We start from the raw sequence: 18267 nt of genomic DNA, 5'->3' as shown, positions 1-18267 counted from the left end.
ACCTTGACGCGGTCGGCAGAGCTGTTGAACAGGCCGATGCGGCGAATGCAAGTGAGGATGGGGTCGTTGCTGTCCTCCAGCATGTTGTGGGTACAGATGGGAGGCTGGCACTGCCTCTGGGTGGCAAATATGGCACGCTTCATCATGGTGAAGTCGTCCTTGTCCAGCATCTTGGACACGTCCGGCAACTGCCCACTAATCCAGCACAAAGGTAGATTTTACTAAGGGTGTAAAATACAAACTAGCACAAAAGCTCTGATGAAGGCCAAGAGGCAGACACATAAGCTTGAATCAAATGTATGTGGGTTTCCCTTCTCTTTAACTAACACAAAGGTATTCATACAAACTGTAGTCTATAAGTTCTCTTACAGTAATAATGGTTCAAGTACAGGGATTCATATGGTTTTACAGGACAGTGATTCCTACGGGTTTACAGGACAGTGATTCCTACGGGTTTACAGGACAGTGATTCCTACGGGTTTACAAGACAGTGATTCCTATGGGTTTACAAGACAGTGATTCCTATGGGTTTACAAGACAGTGATTCCTATGGGTTTACAAGACAGTGATTCCTATGGGTTTACAAGACAGTGATTCCTATGGGTTTACAAGACAGTGATTCCTATGGGTTTACAAGACAGTGATTCCTATGGGTTTACAAGACAGTGATTCCTATGGGTTTACAAGATAGTGATTCCTATGGGTTTACAAGACAGTGATTCCTATGGGTTTACAAGACAGTGATTCCTATGGGTTTACAAGACAGTGATTCCTATGGGTTCATACAGTTCTTGTACTGGTAGTTCAACAGCACAAATGGGGATTCATAGAGGTCCACTTACACCAGCAGTGATTCATAAAGTTTCTTTCCGAAGCGTTCTTTCACTGTATGAGCGGTATCCCTGCCATGGGGATGTTAAAACAGAGTCAAGTTATTAGTCACTATAAATACATACGTTTACTTATTTTCTCACATGCAAGTGTCTCCCTCTGTGGCAGGAAACAGCCATGATGGTGTTGTCATTACCAGAGCTGCTTCCTGACTGCTTGGCCTTTCAGCGTCTCCACGTTGAAGTTGTTGGTCCGCGCAGGCATGATGAAGAACGCAACGACAGTCACATCGCTGTGGTTGACCTGAGGGAGAGAGAGGAGGCAGGGAGGGAGTAAATACATCTAACTAACCGACAGACAGGCATGATGAAGAACGCAACGACAGTCACATCGCTGTGGTTGACCTGAGGGAGAGAGAGGAGGCAGGGAGGGAGTAAATACCTGCAAGATTCTTGAATACATCTAACTAACCGACAGACAATGGGTATGTACACTCACACAGGCACACAGTGCATTCAGAATGTATTCAGATCCCTTGACTTGTTCCACATTTTGTTACGTTACAGCCTTATTCTAAAATGGATTTAAAAAACAATAACCCATAATGACAGTGAAAACAGGTTTAGAAATGTTTGCAAACGTATAAAAAAATATTTTAAAAATACCTTATTTACATAAGTATTCAGACCCTTTGCTAGGAGACTTGAAATTGAGCTCAGGTGCATCCTATTTCCATTGATCATCCTTGAGATGTTTCTACAACTTGGAGTCCACCGGTGGTAAATTAAATTGATTGGACATGATTTGGAAAGGCACACACCTGTCTATAGAAGGTTCCACAGTTTACGGTGCATGTCAGAACAAAAACCAAGCCATGAGGTCAAAGGAATTGTTTGTAGAGCTCTGAGACAGGATTCTCTGGTCTGATGAAACCAAGATTGAACTCTTTGGCCTGAATGCAAAGTGTCACGTCTGGAGGAAACCTGTCACCATCCCTACAGTGAAGCATAGTGGTGGCAGCATCCTGCTGTTGGGATGTTTTTCAGCGGCAGGGACTGGGAGAATAGTCAGGATCGAGGGAAAGATGAACGGAGCAAAGTACAGAGAGATCCTTGATGAAAATCCGCTCCAGAGCACCCAGGACCTCAGACTGGGGCGAAGGTTCACCTTCCAACAGGACGACGACCCTAAGCACACAGCCAAGACAACGCAGAAGTGGCTTCAGGACAAGTCTCTGAATGTCCTTGAGTGGCCCAGCCAGAGCCCGGACTTGAATCAAATCGAACGTCTCTGGAGACCTGAAAATAGCTGTGCAGCGACACTCCCCATCCAACCTGACAGCTTGAGAGGATCTGCAGAGAAGAATGGAAGAAACTCCCCAAATACAGGTGTGCGAAGCTTATAGCGTCAAACCCAAGAAGATTCAAGGCTGTAATCGCTGAAAAAGGTGCTTCAACAAAGTACTGAGTAAATTATCTGAAGATTTTTTGTTGTTGTAATACATTTGCAAAAATGTCTAAAAACCAAAAATCTATTTTAGAATAAGGCTGTAATGTAACAAAATGTGGAAAAAGTTGAGGGGTCTGAATACTTTCCGAATGCACACACATCCTCTGATACACGTGTGTACACACACGCAGTGCCGGACACACGCACACAGTGCCGGACACACACACACAGTGCCGGACACACGCACACAGTGCCGGACACACGCACACAGTGCCGGACACACGCACACAGTGCCGGACACACGCACACAGTGCCGGACACACACACACAGCTTACTCTCAGTAGATAGTTGAGTCTGGCCAAAGCTTCCAAGAAGATATCAGCTCCTTTGTTGCTGAACTCATACCTCCCAGCGATGAACAGGAACAGACACTTGTCCAGGTTGAAGTCCAGGTGCCTGGCGGGTGGGACAACAAAAACCATTCAAGATGAGACCAAATGATGCAATCCTGACATCACCTGACCACATGTCCAGACCAGGGTTGGGGTCAATTTCATTTCAATTCAGACAGTAAACCGACATTCCATTTTTCCTCAATGCTTCTCTATGAGAATTGATATTGGAATTCAGGTTATTTCCTGAATTGAAATGGAACGGACCCCAACCCTCATCCAACCACATCATTCATTTATTCCCTTGTTCTCCATAATCAAGATTTAAAGCATTAAAATGAAGGTTGGGGTATGTAGAATTAGATAACGAGATTGAGAATCTTAGCAAATTAAAGACAAATACCACAAAGTATATTTTGCCATTTGTTTAATTAGTCCACTGTTGATTTGGTCTCAAAATGTCAGCAATCAAGTTTTTTTGGTGTTGTTCCCCTTTAATTCAGGTGAGCACCAGCCAGATAGTTGTGTTTGGCTAACTGTGTTTCTGTAGTCACTTGTGATGGAGTTTTCAAAACAATGGCCACTGGATTGATGCAAATAGTCATGATTCTGCCAGGTAGTCATAGGCTACTTTGTATTTACCTTTGAATTGTCTTTCCATCTACCCGAAAACAGTTAGCGATGCTAATGATAGTCTAACGGCTAAGTGCACAGCAGGGCTTGACATTCAGGTAAATTTGAGACACACTGGGCCAGTGCCAACTGAAAGCTACTGGCCCGAAGAAAAAAAATACAAGATCTGACAGCAGGTGATTTTATATTTCATTTCGTGGGCTGAGCAAGTCGCCTATACAGGGTTCATACAGACATTGGAAAGTCAAATTCAAGGACTTTAAATTATTTTTTCAAGCACTTAATTGTAGGCAAATTTTGAAGGAGCTACATTTTATGTCATTGTTGTAATAGCATATAGAAGAACATCCCCCCCAAAGCGTTTGCACTATGAATAATGCATTCTGTTTTAAATAGGCCTAACCAATTGTATTATGCATTGACATTCACATGACTTTTACATTCTAAAATGTCACAATAATGTGGACATTGCCTGACTAAATAGACAGCATGCTCCCGACACAAACACAATAATGAGTCTGTCCATGTGGAGTCAGTCTCATCACTTAAAAAAATAAGTGAACCTACTAAGCAAGTCAGTTAAGAACAAATTCTTATTTACAATGACGGCCTACACCGGCCAAACTACCTTTGTATAGAAAACCAAGTTGACGCAAACATTCAATGTTATTTTCTTATAATAACCGCATATGGTTTTACCGCAACAGACTTCAATAGAAACAGCGGGAAACAATCGAAAGCACCTGAATCCCTCAAAAACTGATCAGAAATGAAATCACGTAATAATTATATTGGAGCAGTAGAAGTTGTAAATCGGCTACCATAACCAATGACTTCTCAACAACCAAATAGTCGAGAAGAAATGTCTGATTTTCAAGGTAGGATATTCCATGATGACTGAATTGCGCATCGCCAATATTCAAATAAGACTTTGAACGTTTTACCTGGGTTGCATACCCATTCTGGCCTTAGCATTTACTGGTAGATAATAACTTGTAACATCTTTCCTACTGCTTTCCTCAACACAACAACCAGCTGTTTCAGAGCTGCGCGCTCTTTCTGCGCATCAGATTATCTATAGGCCGTGTGCAGCGCGAGTGATAAATAACCGACGTAACGAACGAAAAGCTTTGGGAATCCATTTTTATAAATAAATTATATAGCCTAGATTAAAACTAGCAATATTAAAATATGTTTTCCACTGGACAGGGGGCCACTGATGGAGGGTTTCTAAACCTCCCCTGTAAGTCAAGTCCTGACACACACAGACAGGGGCGTTCCCGTGACGATGTTGCCTCTTCAGAAAGTGGATTTATTTTTGGTCAATTGCACATTACTGTTTCAATAAATCATGATAAAAAAAGCTATGCAACTGGCACTCTAGCGAAAATGTCACTAGCACCCTTGCGACCAAAACATGTGTGTCGCACTGTTTTGGTCACAATATCAAACCCTGAAAATGATAGTGTCAATAAGGTTCAAGCAACAGGCTGTTTCTAGGGTTGTCTATTAATATGATAGGGTTAGGGTTGTCTATTAATATGATAGGGTTAGGGTTGTCTATTAATATGATAGGGTTAGGGTTGTCTATTAATATGATAGGGTTAGGGTTGTCTATTAATATGATAGGGTTAGGGTTGTCTATTAATATGATAGGTAACGCTCCCATCACTGGGCAAAAACTGGTTGAATTAACATTGTTCCCAAATCATTTAAACAAAACAAATATCATAATGTTGAATCAACAAAAAAATCATCAACATAAGGGAATTTCTGATTTTCTTCACCCAACTTTGAACCTAAATCTAATGTGATGGTGATCATGTTTTGTTGAAATCACATTAGTTGACAACTCAACATAATGAAAATCAAAAATAGACATTGAACTGACATCTGTGCCCAGTGGGTCAGCAGTATGTATATATAGTATATTTGTGTTTGGGTGGTGACCCCACTGACCCATAGAAGTGACCTCTGATGAACTCCTGGATACGGTTCTTGCTCTGGGCGTGCAGGTTCTGGAACTCATGCATGGCAGAGAACTTCTTCACGTTCAGCCCGTTAGGGGTGATTATGTCTGTGGGGTGGGGTGGCGGGGGAGAAGGAGAGAGAGGAAGAACAGGAGCGGTAAAAGGGAGAGAGAGAGAGAGAGAGGGAGAACAGGAAAGGGAGAGAGAACAGGAGACGGCGAGGTAGAGATAACAAGAGAAGAGAGGTAGATAACAAGAGAGAGGAGAGGTAGAGATAACAGGAGAGGTTAGCCAGACAGTCAACTAAGAACAAACAAAGAGGTTAAAAGGTTAAAAAACAGAGACTTGACTGGAATTCCTGTGACAGGCATGCACACACACACACCTGGTTTCCTCTTGAGCAGGTGCTCTGCCTCAACGGCTGTGATCTGAGAGACGGTGGTGAAGACATGAGCGCAGCGCGCCGCTGTCCGCTCCAGACAATACCGATGGTAGATCTGTCTATCCCCCGCCTCCTTATCCACATTGAACTGAGACAGAGAGAGGACAATTCCAAATCGTCAATTCCACTCACCAAGACTAAGCTATTACCTACTATGAGATAAAGTTAATTGAATAAATAACTTGCAAAAAAATGTATTCTCAATTATTTTTGATCATAAAACAAAGCTTATCCAATCCTATCTGATCTAGAGTAGTGGCTATGGTGAAGAGGCTGGGAGACACTGACCCACAACGTTCAGCAGTTGTGGGTCAAGTAAATAGCACATCAAATAAGTGCTTTCACTGTTTTAGTGGAGAAATCCAGGGTCGATGAAACAGGACAGACTAGATGCTAAAAACCAATATGCTAAAAATGCTACGGTCCTGCCCGCCCCACCTTCCACACACTTACGTAACTCTGGAAGGATCAGATTGGTATCATCAGTCTGGTAACAGTTCCCTTTCAGATCTACACTAGTGAATACTAAGTAGGGGACTAGGGTAAGGGGTTGATTTATGATCAGGACAAAATATACTAGCTAGGGTGACAACTGACCTTCAAACAACCTAGAATGACCCACAACACTTACTGTGAGGTCAGTTACCTGTAAATGATGGTGAAGATGCACAAAGACAGAACATAGTAAACATGACATCCCAACCCTGACCAACACACACCACAGATCACGACATCATCACGTGTACACACAAACACACCCACACAGATGCACTCACGTCGGCGAGGTTGTTGTAGAAGTCCACACTGCCGGCACACAGGTAACGTCCCAGCAGGGTGGCGTGGGTGGTGAAGATGGTTGCCACGGGCAACTGTCTCTGTCTGCATAGCGCCAAGCCCAGGCCTGCCAGCCACTCATGGAAATGGGCCAGGATATGGGGAGGCTCCTCACACTGTGCTGCATACTGGAGGAAGACAATGTGGGGTTAATATAATGGGCCAGCATACTGGAGGAAGACAATGTGGGGTTAATATAATGGGCCAGCATACTGGAGGAAGACGATGTGGGGTTAATATAATGGGTCAGCATACTGGAGGAAGACGATGTGGGGTTAATATAATGGGCCAGCATACTGGAGGAAGACAATGTGGGGTTAATATAATGGGCCAGGATACTGGAGGAAGACAATGTGGGGTTAATATAATGGGCCAGCATACTGGAGGAAGACAATGTGGGGTTAATATAATGGGCCAGCATACTGGAGGAAGACAATGTGGGGTTAATATAATGGGTCAGCATACTGGAGGAAGACAATGTGGGGTTAATATAATGGGCCAGCATACTGGAGGAAGACAATGTGGGGTTAATATAATGGGCCAGCATACTGGAGGAAGACAATGTGGGGTTAATATAATGGGTCAGCATACTGGAGGAAGACAATGTGGGGTTAATATAATGGGCCAGCATACTGGAGGAAGACAATGTGGGGTTAATATAATGGGTCAGCATACTGGAGGAAGACAATGTGGGGTTAATATAATGGGCCAGCATACTGGAGGAAGACAATGTGGGGTTAATATAATGGGCCAGCATACTGGAGGAAGACAATGTGGGGTTAATATAATGGGTCAGCATACTGGAGGAAGACAATGTGGGGTTAATACAATGGGCCAGCATACTGGAGGAAGACAATATGGGGTTAATATAATGGGCCAGCATACTGGAGGAAGACAATGTGGGGTTAATACGGAACCTTATACAGAATACTGTTACTAATGAACTGCAACCTTGCACTGACACAAGTCATTATTCATCTGGCTGGAACAGTGGTCGCCAACCGGTCCCTCTTCAAAGCATTCCTAGTCTATTAAATATTTCTGTAGAAAAGCCAACGAACGATAAAGGCTTGCGCTCCTTTTTTAAATCTTGTTGAGCTGTTGCTGGTAGGTGCACTTGATTCAAAAGTCCTGCGCACCGGGTAAGCAAAGTGTTCCCATGAGACAAACTCTGCATACCCGGCAAATCTGTGACTAAATCGAGTGCACCTGCTGCGCTGCCCAATTGGAAAGCTCAAATCACCGTGGATACAGAGCTTCCATGACCCTGGGCACAGCCAAGTTTAATAGGCTACTAGTCTACATAAGATTTAATCACTTTTAAAACCATGACAACAGAGACTGTCAACGAATACAGCAAAGAGCTACTGTTATGATGAGTGTTTAAGTTTATATTCAGCTCTGTCACTGTTTATATTCAACACGCGCATCTCCGTACTTCTGCTCGGGCTGCAATGAATGAGTAGCCAAGTACCGATAGCCCTGCGTTTTATTATTATTAGCAGCTCGTCGTGTCGATTTTAATATTAAGGAATAATTCACTTTCTCTGGTCATAGGAACAACATGAATTTGTCTATGAGGCAGATGCGGTGCGACCGAGTTTGGCCATCAGGTGGAAGACGCTGTCCCCTCTCTCTGGTCAGTCTCACCGGAGGAAAGGAAGGAGAGAGCAGGGACCGTGAGACGCTGTCCCCTCTCTCTGGTCAGTCTCACCGGAGGAAAGGAAGGAGAGAGCAGGGACCGTGAGACCCTGTCCCCTCTCTCTGGTCAGTCTCACCGGAGGAAAGGAAGGAGAGAGCAGGGACCGTGAGACGCTGTCCCCTCTCTCTGGTCAGTCTCACCGGAGGAAAGGAAGGCGAGAGCAGGGACCGTGAGACGCTGTCCCCTCTCTCTGGTCAGTCTCACCGGAGGAAAGGAAGGCGAGAGCAGGGACCGTGAGACGCTGTCCCCTCTCTCTGGTCAGTCTCACCGGAGGAAAGGAAGGAGAGTGCAGGGACCGTGAGACGCTGTCCCCTCTCTCTGGTCAGTCTCACCGGAGGAAAGGAAGGAGAGAGCAGGGACCGTGAGACGCTGTCCCCTCTCTCTGGTCAGTCTCACCGGAGGAAAGGAAGGCGAGAGCAGGGACCGTGAGACGCTGTCCCCTCTCTCTGGTCAGTCTCACCGGAGGAAAGGAAGGAGAGAGCAGGGACCGTGAGACGCTGTCCCCTCTCTCTGGTCAGTCTCACCGGAGGAAAGGAAGGAGAGAGCAGGGACCGTGAGACGCTGTCCCCTCTCTCTGGTCAGTCTCACCGGAGGAAAGGAAGGAGAGAGCAGGGACCGTGAGACGCTGTCCCCTCTCTCTGGTCAGTCTCACCGGAGGAAAGGAAGGAGAGAGCAAGGACCGTGAGAGGTGGTTGGGAAAAATCGTTTTGAACGGTCATCTAACTCGGAATTCCAAGTCGGAAACTCGGGCATCTTTCTAGAGCTCCGACTTTCCGACCTGAAGATCACTGACGTGGCGATTTGACCTCGTTGACCGTCAGATGCAGGTACCATTAGTCCAGTAAATTAAAAAAGACAATTATTTAAATTCATGCCCCACAGTGACTCACAAGTGCTAAACCAACGGATCTATTTTGTTATCAAAGCTCGAGTTTTGAAATATAATATGGTCTGATTAACAATATTGGCAGGCCAATGATATAGCCAATATGCTGTGCTAATGTATTAGGCCTACTGCCCAAACCTCATTCCTACTAAACTGTGTGGGTTAATGTAAAGACAACGATCTGAGCAGTAGATCTCAGCTTGCTTTTTGACTGCGAAAGTGATCTTGACTCAGAAAAGGTTGGTGACCACTGGGCTAGAACCCCCTACTTCCCTGTTATAACAGTGAGCAGTGTGTAGGCCACACCCCCCTTATCCCCATTCAACCCTTTATCCCTGACCCTCCCTGGCATCAACCCACCTCTCCTAGTAACCCATTATCCCTGACCCTCCCTGGCAGCAACCCACCTCTCCTAGTAACCCATTATCCCTGACCCTCCCTGGCATCAACCCACCTCTCCTAGTAACCCATTATCCCTGACCCTCCCTGGCATCAACCCACCTCTCCTAGTAACCCATTATCCCCGACCCTCCCTGGCATCAACCCACCTCTCATAGTAAACCATTATCCCTGACCCTCCCTGGCATCAACCCACCTCTCCTAGTAACCCATTATCCCTGACCCTCCATGGCAGCAACCTACTTCTCCCAGTAACCCATTATCCCTGACAGCAACCTACTTCTCCCAGTAACCCATTATCCCTGACCCTCCCTGGCAGCAACCCACCTTTCCAAGTAACCCATTATCCCTGACCCTCCCTGGCAGCAACCCATTATCCCTGACCCTCCATGGCAGCAACCTACTTCTCGCAGTAACCCATTAACCCTGACAGCAACCTACTTCTCCCAGTAACCCATTATCCCTGATCCTCCCTGGCAGCAACCCTTTATCCCTGACCCTCCCTGGCAGCAACCTACTTCTCCCAGTAATCCATTATCCCTAACAGCAACCCACTTCTCCTAGTAACCCATTATCCCTGGCAGCAACCCACCTCTCCTAGTAACCCATTATCCCTGACCCTACCTGGCAGCAACCCACCTCTCCTAGTATCCCATTATCCCCGACCCTCCCTGGCATCAACCCACCTCTCCTAGTAAACCATTATCCCTGACCCTCCCTGGCATCAACCCACCTCTCCTAGTAACCCATTATCCCTGGCAGCAACCCACCTCTCCTAGTAACCCATTATCCCTGACCCTCCCTGGCAGCAACCCACCTCTCCTAGTTCCCCATTATCCCGGACCCTCCCTGGCATCAACCCACCTCTCCTAGTAACCCATTATCCCTGACCCTCCCTGGCAGCAACCCACCTTTCCAAGTAACCCATTATCCCTGACAGCAACCCATTATCCCTGACCCTCCATGGCAGCAACCTACTTCTCCCAGTAACCCATTATCCCTGACAGCAACCTACTTCTCCCAGTAACCCATTATCCCTGACCCTCCCTAGCAGCAACCCACCTTTCCAAGTAACCCATTATCCCTGACCCTCCCTGGCAGCAACCCATTATCCCTGACCCTCCATGGCAGCAACCTACTTCTCCCAGTAACCCATTATCCCTGACAGCAACCTACTTCTCCCAGTAACCCATTATCCCTGACCCTCCCTGGCAGCAACCCTTTATCCCTGACCCTCCCTGGCAGCAACCTACTTCTCCCAGTAATCCATTATCCCTGACAGCAACCCACTTCTCCTAGTAACCCATTATCCCTGGCAGCAACCCACCTCTCCTAGTAACCCATTATCCCTGACCCTCCCTGGCAGCAACCCACCTCACCTAGTAACCCATTATCCCTGACCCTCCCTGGCAGCAACCCACCTTTCCAAGTAACCCATTATCCCTGACCCTCCCTGGCAGGAACCCATTATCCCTGACCCTCCATGGCAGCAACCTACTTCTCCCAGTAACCCATTATCCCTGACAGCAACCTACTTCTCCCAGTAACCCATTATCCCTGACCCTCCCTGGCAGCAACCTACTTCTCCCAGTAATCCATTATCCCTGACAGCAACCCACCTCTCCTAGTAACCCATTATCCCTGGCAGCAACCCACCTCTCCTAGTAACCCATTATCCCTGACCCTCCCTGGCAGCAACCCACCTCTCCTAGTAACCCATTATCCCTGACAGCAACCCATTATCCCTGACCCTCCCTGGCAGCAACCCATTATCCCTGACCCTCCCTGGCAGCAACCTACTTCTCCCAGTAACCCATTATCCCTGACCCTCCCTGACAGCAACCCATTATCCCTGACCCTCCCTGGCAGCAACCCACCTCTCCTAGTAACCCATTATCCCTGGCAGCAACCCACCTCTCCTAGTAACCAGGCGGTCAAGAAGCCAAAGAGGACGGCGTCGTTGGCCTCGCGGTCGAACCAGGGCACCCCGATAGAGAAGTTGTCCCACAACTCTTTTTTCCACTTATCCAGGTTCCAGGCAGTGAACGCCACATCTATCAGCACCACGTATGGACTGCCCTCAATCAGCCAACGACCAAAGTACACCTGGGGTGAAGAGAGATGGGGGGGGAGAGAGAGAGGGGGAGAGAGAGAGAGAGGGAGAGAAAGAGTGTGAAAGAGAGAGGAGGGGTGAGAAAGAGACTGGGATCAGTGTTTTTAAAGTAGCTTGCTAGCCAGGCAGACATGGTCTGGTGCTGTTAGCCATTGTGTCGCTACACAACTAGCATATTTTCAATGTGGTCACAGTCTGGACCTAGAGTGTTTGACATGTATATGTTTATTTGTCATTGCCCAGTACACAACTTACACAACTTCCAGTCCTCAAGTAAGGACGATTACGATTAGAGCACAGTATCGCTCTCATCCAATCAAATGATCTGACCTCACTACACAGGGCTTTCCCATGGTGCACTGCACTGCTATGACCCTGCACACCTAGAATGCCAAGGAGTGACTCAGTATGGCACACACACTTACACATATGAACTACACATACACACTAAACACACGCTACAGACTGCCTACCAGAAATAGACAGCAGTGTGTGTGACACTGATACAGCCTTTAACCTTTTAACAGAAATACCAGAGATTAGAACGACAAGGACAGAGAGTGAAGGATAGAGTGAAATAAATAGAGAGAGAAAGAGGGACACTATGTGCGTGTGTGGACGTGTTCAACTATACTTGTGGGGACCAGAAGTAAACATGTATTTTTGACCAACTGGGGACATTTTGTTAGTTCTCACAAGGTCAAAGACTATTTCTAGGCGGTTTATGGTTAAGGTTAGAATTAAGTTTAGGAACTAGGGTAAGGGAAAATATGATTTTGAATGGGAATGACTTGTGTGTCCCCACAAGGTTAGTTATACAAGACTGTGTGTGTGTGTGTGTCCTGGGGAAAGGCCAATGCCATAGACCAGTGTCAGGTGGGGTCTTGGGGTGTACAGGGGCTTTTGAGGCAAGGTTGACGTCAGGAAGTAACCGATCAAACCTTTTTAAAAACTGAAGGACACTGCTTAGAAATGCTTAAAATGGAATAATACTGCTTTTAACCTCATCATAATCCCCCAAAACTTAAATTGCAAGGACGTGAATAAGTTATGTATAGCTAATGTTTTTTTCTGTTGTTGTCAACGTCACGATCGAGAACCAATGGTAATTCAGGAAGCTGTACACACACAGGCTAGTTGAGGTAAACATTCTAATTAGAAACTTCACACTGGGTTCTAAAAAGGTAGTTTTAGTCTCATGGATTTATACTCCTTTGCTGCATTTGGTGCTAGTTGGTGCTAATGTTACATGTAGCTCCTTTAAAGCGACAATCTGCAGTTTGGTAAAAAGCTGAGGGGTGGGGCTGGGGAAATGTAACCACTCAAACTCAGACAGAGCTATGGACGCAAGGACTGACCATCCATGATACAACACTGATAGTTTAAACCATGTTTGATTTATACAGTGTTTGTTTATGTTTACAAACATTGGAGTAAAACAAGCTTATATATTGTGGGTTCTGATGGGGTACGACAGTTAAACTAAGCTCATGAGGCATTTATATAAGTTATATTCTTAAAGAATCAAAATGGGTACATATTAACTTCTAAGTCCAAAAATGGATGAAGCAACTGAGGATTTCCCCTTTAAGTCCTTTAATAGTGCCAGCAAACTGGTGTGGGTCTCTGTGTGGGTCTCTGTGTGGGTCTGTACCTTACATCCACTGGAATTCATCTTGTCTATGGCTCTCTTAAGGGCAGGGTTGGTGGGCTCGATCAGCTCCACCTGGGTGCGGACGTTACTCTCCACGTACGGACCAACCAGGAAATAGTTTTCTCCCCATTCCTCTGCCGTCAGACGGGCTTTGGTCTGGATCACTGTGTAAATCCCACCAACTGCACAGAGGCACGGACCAAGATTTATTACTAACATACTGTCGTTACACACAGAACCAAGAGTTATTACTAATATACTGTCGTTACACACAGAACCGAGAGTTATTACTAATATACTGTCGTTACACACAGAACCGAGAGTTATTACTAATATACTGTCGTTACACACAGAACCGAGAGTTATTACTAACATACTGTCGTTAGACACACACAGTGATACCTTTGTTGGCCACCTCCCATGCGATCTCGAAGAGGACAGCATCCTCCAGGTCAAACTCCTCATCCCACTCCTCCAACCCCGACAGGGAGGTGATGGACAGGCTGCGAGCCAGAGGCATGCTGGGAAGGAAGAACAACACACATGGTTTAGACATGTCATGAGAGACACATTGTTTTTAGGAAGGAAGGGCACATTCAGCTGGCAGAGATAAAATAGCTGAAGATGTACAGTTAGACATGGGGGTCATCATTGAGGTGGAAAAGAAATGGGGTTAGGAGTAGAGTTGGTGAGGTTAAGAGGTGAGGTTGAAAAGATACCATTGGTTAGGAGTAGAGTCAGTGAGGTTAAGGGGTGAGGTTGAAAAGTTACCATTGGTTAGGAGTAGAGTCAGTGAGGTTAAGGGGTGAGGTTGAAAAGTTACCATTGGTCAGGAGTAGAGTCAGTGAGGTTAAGGGGTGAGGTTGAAAAGTTACCATTGGTTAGGAGTAGAGTCAGTGATGTTAAGGGGTTAGGTAGTAGAGTCAGTGAGGTTAAGGGGTGAGGTTTTAAAGTTACCATTAGTTAGGTAGTAGAGTCAGTGAGGTTAAGGGGTGAGGTTTTAAAGTTACCATTGGTTAGGTAGTAGAGTCAGTGAGGTTAAGGGGTGAGATTGAAAAGTTACCATTGGTTAGGAGTAGAGTCAGTGAGGTTAAGGGGTGAGGTTGAAAAGTTACCATTGGTTAGGAGTAGAGTCAGTGAGGTTAAGGGGTGAGGTTGAAAAGTTACCATTGGTTAGGAGTAGAGTCAGTGAGGTTAAGGGGTGAGGTTTTAAAGTTACCATTAGTTAGGTAGTAGAGTCAGTGAGGTTAAGGGGTGAGGTTTTAAAGTTACCATTGGTTAGGTAGTAGAGTCAGTGAGGTTAAGGGGTGAGGTTGAAAAGTTACCATTGGTTAGGAGTAGAGTCAGTGAGGTTAAGGGGTGAGGTTTTAAAGTTACCATTGGTTAGGAGTAGAGTCAGTGAGGTTAAGGGGTGAGGTTTTAAAGTTACCATTGGTTAGGAGTAGAGTCAGTGAGGTTAAGGGGTGAGGTTTTAAAGTTACCACTGGTTAGGTAGTAGAGTCAGTGAGGTTAAGGGTTAAAGTGAATGTGTGTGCTCACTTTCCAGCGTTTTTACATATCAGTATCCTGACCTCCAAATAAATGTTGATGTAAATGAACAATAATTTCTTATTCTTATCATTAGCGTACCGCTGGTGGGACAGCCTTTAATATCTGCTGGTTGAATATACACTATTTTAAAGCATCAGTAGAAGCTATACACAGCTTGTTTACATTGTCTCCTATGACAAAGAGTATAATGCAGTGGTGAGATAAAGATGCAGAAGGAAATGTCTGTGTTTGCTGCCCCAAAACAGAAGAGTTAACATGAACACACTGTATGACATGACTGACTCAACTCACAACCCAGGTCATCTAAGAGTGTGTGCGTGTGTGTGTGTGTAAAAAGTACTGTATCCAAATCTGATAACTTGATCAAATGACACCAATGATGCTATAGGCCCATAGTTTTTGGTCAGTGGTACAGGGGGAACTTTCTAGACTTAAAAGACATCATGAGTCATCACCATGCTCTGTACCCCCAAACAACCACCCATAAACAACCACCCATATACAACCAGACCCTGGGAGTGGTCTCCCTAGGCAGATGGGTTGCCTCCCACAATGTTAACAATGTTCCAGCATAGGTCTGGGATTTTTATTTTACCTTTATTTAACTAGGCAAGTCAGTTAAGAACAAATTCTTATTTTCAATGACGGCCTAGGAACAGTGGGTTAACTGCCTTGTTCAGGGGCAGAACGACAGATTTTTGCCTTGTCAGCTCGGGGATTCGTTTTTGCAACCTTTCGGTTACTAGTCCAACGCTCTAACCACTAGGCTACCTGCCGCCCAGATTGCTAAGACCATTGAGAGAGTGGATGGTTACAACTACCTCAGTCACTCAGCTTAGAGAGAACTGGGGCGTCGTGGTCTAAAAATATGTCAGTTAAAAATGATTATTTATATTTTATTTCACTTGGTCCCCACACCCCTTCAATGGTAATTTAGTCTGTTGCTCCCCCTAAGGTCACCCCCCCCGACAGTCTTTACTCTGCCTCCACCCCAATGGACATGTATTTATTCATCACTGCTACAGTTATTACTGTGTCCCCATCTATGCTGCTATAGTCTATGTGGCGGGGGATATATATATCACACACACAGAACACACACACCTCTCTCTCGTGGGACTTCTTCCACATTGCTTGCTCTTTGGGGATTTTAGGCTGGGTATCTGTAGAAGTATTTGTGACAGCTGCTGATGTCAAAAGGGATTTATTAAATACATTTGATTGACTGATTCACTGGTCTACTTTGCAAACTGAGAAGGCTGGATCAAAATGACGTCAGAATGGGAGAGTTGGTTTATGTTCAAATGAGATGTGTTGAGACCAGGATATCGGTTGGAGAGCAGCGGGGCAGCTGAGTGTTTGGCTCCTTCACGGCCCAAAGAACTGCCAGACTGGCACACACACCTTCATTCTTTAAAAAGTCAATGAGAAGAGGCTCTTCTGTGTCTTATGGGGTTCTAGGAGTGTGTGTGAGAATGAGAGAGACAGTATGCAGTGTGTGTGCATATGGGTGTGTGTGAGAGAGAATGTGATCTGTGTGTGTGTGAGAGAGAGAGTGAAATATTTGTGGAAGTACAGTCATCAACTGTAATGTCGAGTAGTGGAAGAAAAGAGCAGGAAATGTAGAAGAGGTGGGGGGAGGGAGAGGACAGGTAGAAGAGGTGGGGGGGAGGGAGAGGACAGGTAGAAGAGGTGGGGGGGAGGGAGAGGACAGGTAGAAGAGGTGGGGGGGAGGGAGAGGACAGGTAGAAGAGGTGGGGGGGAGGGAGAGGGCAGGTAGAAGAGGTGGGGGGAGGGAGAGGACAGGTAGAAGAGGTGGGGGGAGGGAGAGGACAGGTAGAAGAGGTGGGGGGAGGGAGAGGACAGGTAGAAGAGGTGGGGGGAGGGAGAGGACAGGTAGAATAGGTGGGGGGAGGGAGAGGAAAGGTAGAAGAGGTGGGGGGGAGGGAGAGGAAAGGTAGAAGAGGTGGGGGGGAGGGAGATGAAAGGTAGAAGAGGTGGGGGGGAGGGAGAGGAAAGGTAGAAGAGGTGGGGGGGAGGGAGAGGAAAGGTAGAAGAGGTGGGGGGGAGGGAGAGGAAAGGTAGAAGAGGTGGGGGGGAGGGAGAGGAAAGGTAGAAGAGGTGGGGGGAAGGAGAGGACGAGGAAGAGATGGAGGGAGCGAGAGGATGAGAGAGGTGCAGGTGGGTGCTGAGTAGAGCCTAGGACCAGGAAGTTACTACACTATTTTAGTGACATGTTCTGACCAGACAATCTTGTCATGCCAGAGAAATACTGAATGTGACACACACCCCTCAGCTTTTGTGAAATAGCTGGGACAACAAACGATGCTGGTGACACACAGCACCATGATGAAATATTGCAGGGTGATTTACGACACTAGTTGCAGCAGCCCACGGGTGGTTGACTATTGGCATGCTGTGGCTCAGGCAAAACCAACTCCCATGGTTTCAGACTGTTGTTGGCCATGTAGAGACATTTCATATAGAGACGGTCATAATACTGTAGTGTAACACACTTGTGATGATCGAACAAATGTTCTCCCTCTTTTTTTTTTTTCTCTCTCTCACACACGAGCCAATTTGATGAATGATAGAGTTGTAAAAGACAGAGGAGACCCACTCGGCCCAGGGCAGGGTAATATAAATCATATGATAATCTACGTCACACTGACCATGTCTGAGGCTACTTTCTCTTCCTGACTATGAATGAAGTCCATTATACATTCGAAAGAAGCCTGTAGGGCTGCCTGGGAACAGGTTGATGGCTACTAGTACTGTCTGAGGCTACTTTCTCTTCCTGACTATGAATATAGTCCATTATACATCCTAAAGATGCCTGTAGGGCTGCCTGGAAACAGGTTGATGGCTACTAGTACTGTCTGAGGCCTCCTCTTCGCTCGTGCCGCTCAGTCACACCTCCTCTTCGCTCGTGCCGCTCAGTCACACCTCCGACACAAACACTCCAGCAGCGATCAACACACTATCATTTATAAATATGAAACACCGCTTTGTTACTAATAATGATTACAATGTAACGTGTTTACTGTCATCCGTTACATTGCGACGACACACTGTATCAGGAAAGACTGCTTGCCCAGCCAGAACACAGTGTGACTATGACAGCAAACACATCGCGATGCAGAGGACGCTCTCCTTACCTCGGCAATAATACACGTACTCATAGGCTATACGTTCCAGAAAACATGGAATTATCATCAGGTTACTTACCCTAAACCGGTGTCGTACCAAGTTCGGTAAAGCAAGCTATGGCAACATTGGCATCTGTTTCAATCAATCAACAAAAAAACTTGAGATAGCAGAGGGGGCGGAAGCCTCACTCGAATGCTGGAGATCCACATTGGTTTAATGCACAGTATGTCATGTTGATGGACAAAATGAACTAACGCCTG

The 18267-nt window shown here is 46.0% G+C and overlaps 1 protein-coding gene across 2 annotated transcripts in view; it reads right to left on the bottom strand.

Annotated features, from left to right (window-relative positions):
- The window catches only part of LOC139576983 (glycogen [starch] synthase, muscle-like), a 23658-nt gene extending 5391 nt beyond the window's left edge, over positions 1-18267 (bottom strand). For both annotated transcript variants that reach the window (XR_011675202.1, XM_071403697.1), the window contains exons 1-11: positions 18086-18267; positions 13709-13827; positions 13307-13488; positions 11454-11645; positions 6495-6680; positions 5662-5806; positions 5266-5383; positions 2617-2737; positions 1028-1134; positions 843-902; positions 3-195 (exon numbers count right to left, since the gene is read on the bottom strand). Coding sequence is in view for 1 of the 2 variants with exons in the window: in XM_071403697.1 (XP_071259798.1) it covers positions 3-195; positions 843-902; positions 1028-1134; positions 2617-2737; positions 5266-5383; positions 5662-5806; positions 6495-6680; positions 11454-11645; positions 13307-13488; positions 13709-13826 (1422 nt within the window). In the remaining variant the exon portion in view is untranslated. The remainder of the gene's footprint in view (positions 1-2; positions 196-842; positions 903-1027; positions 1135-2616; positions 2738-5265; positions 5384-5661; positions 5807-6494; positions 6681-11453; positions 11646-13306; positions 13489-13708; positions 13828-18085) is intronic.

Source organism: Salvelinus alpinus, chromosome 1 (genome assembly GCF_045679555.1).
Source record: "Salvelinus alpinus chromosome 1, SLU_Salpinus.1, whole genome shotgun sequence".
Taxonomy (NCBI): Eukaryota; Metazoa; Chordata; class Actinopteri; order Salmoniformes; family Salmonidae; genus Salvelinus; species Salvelinus alpinus.
Note: the sequence above shows the minus strand (reverse complement) of the source record. Positions and strands in the feature narration are given on the sequence as shown.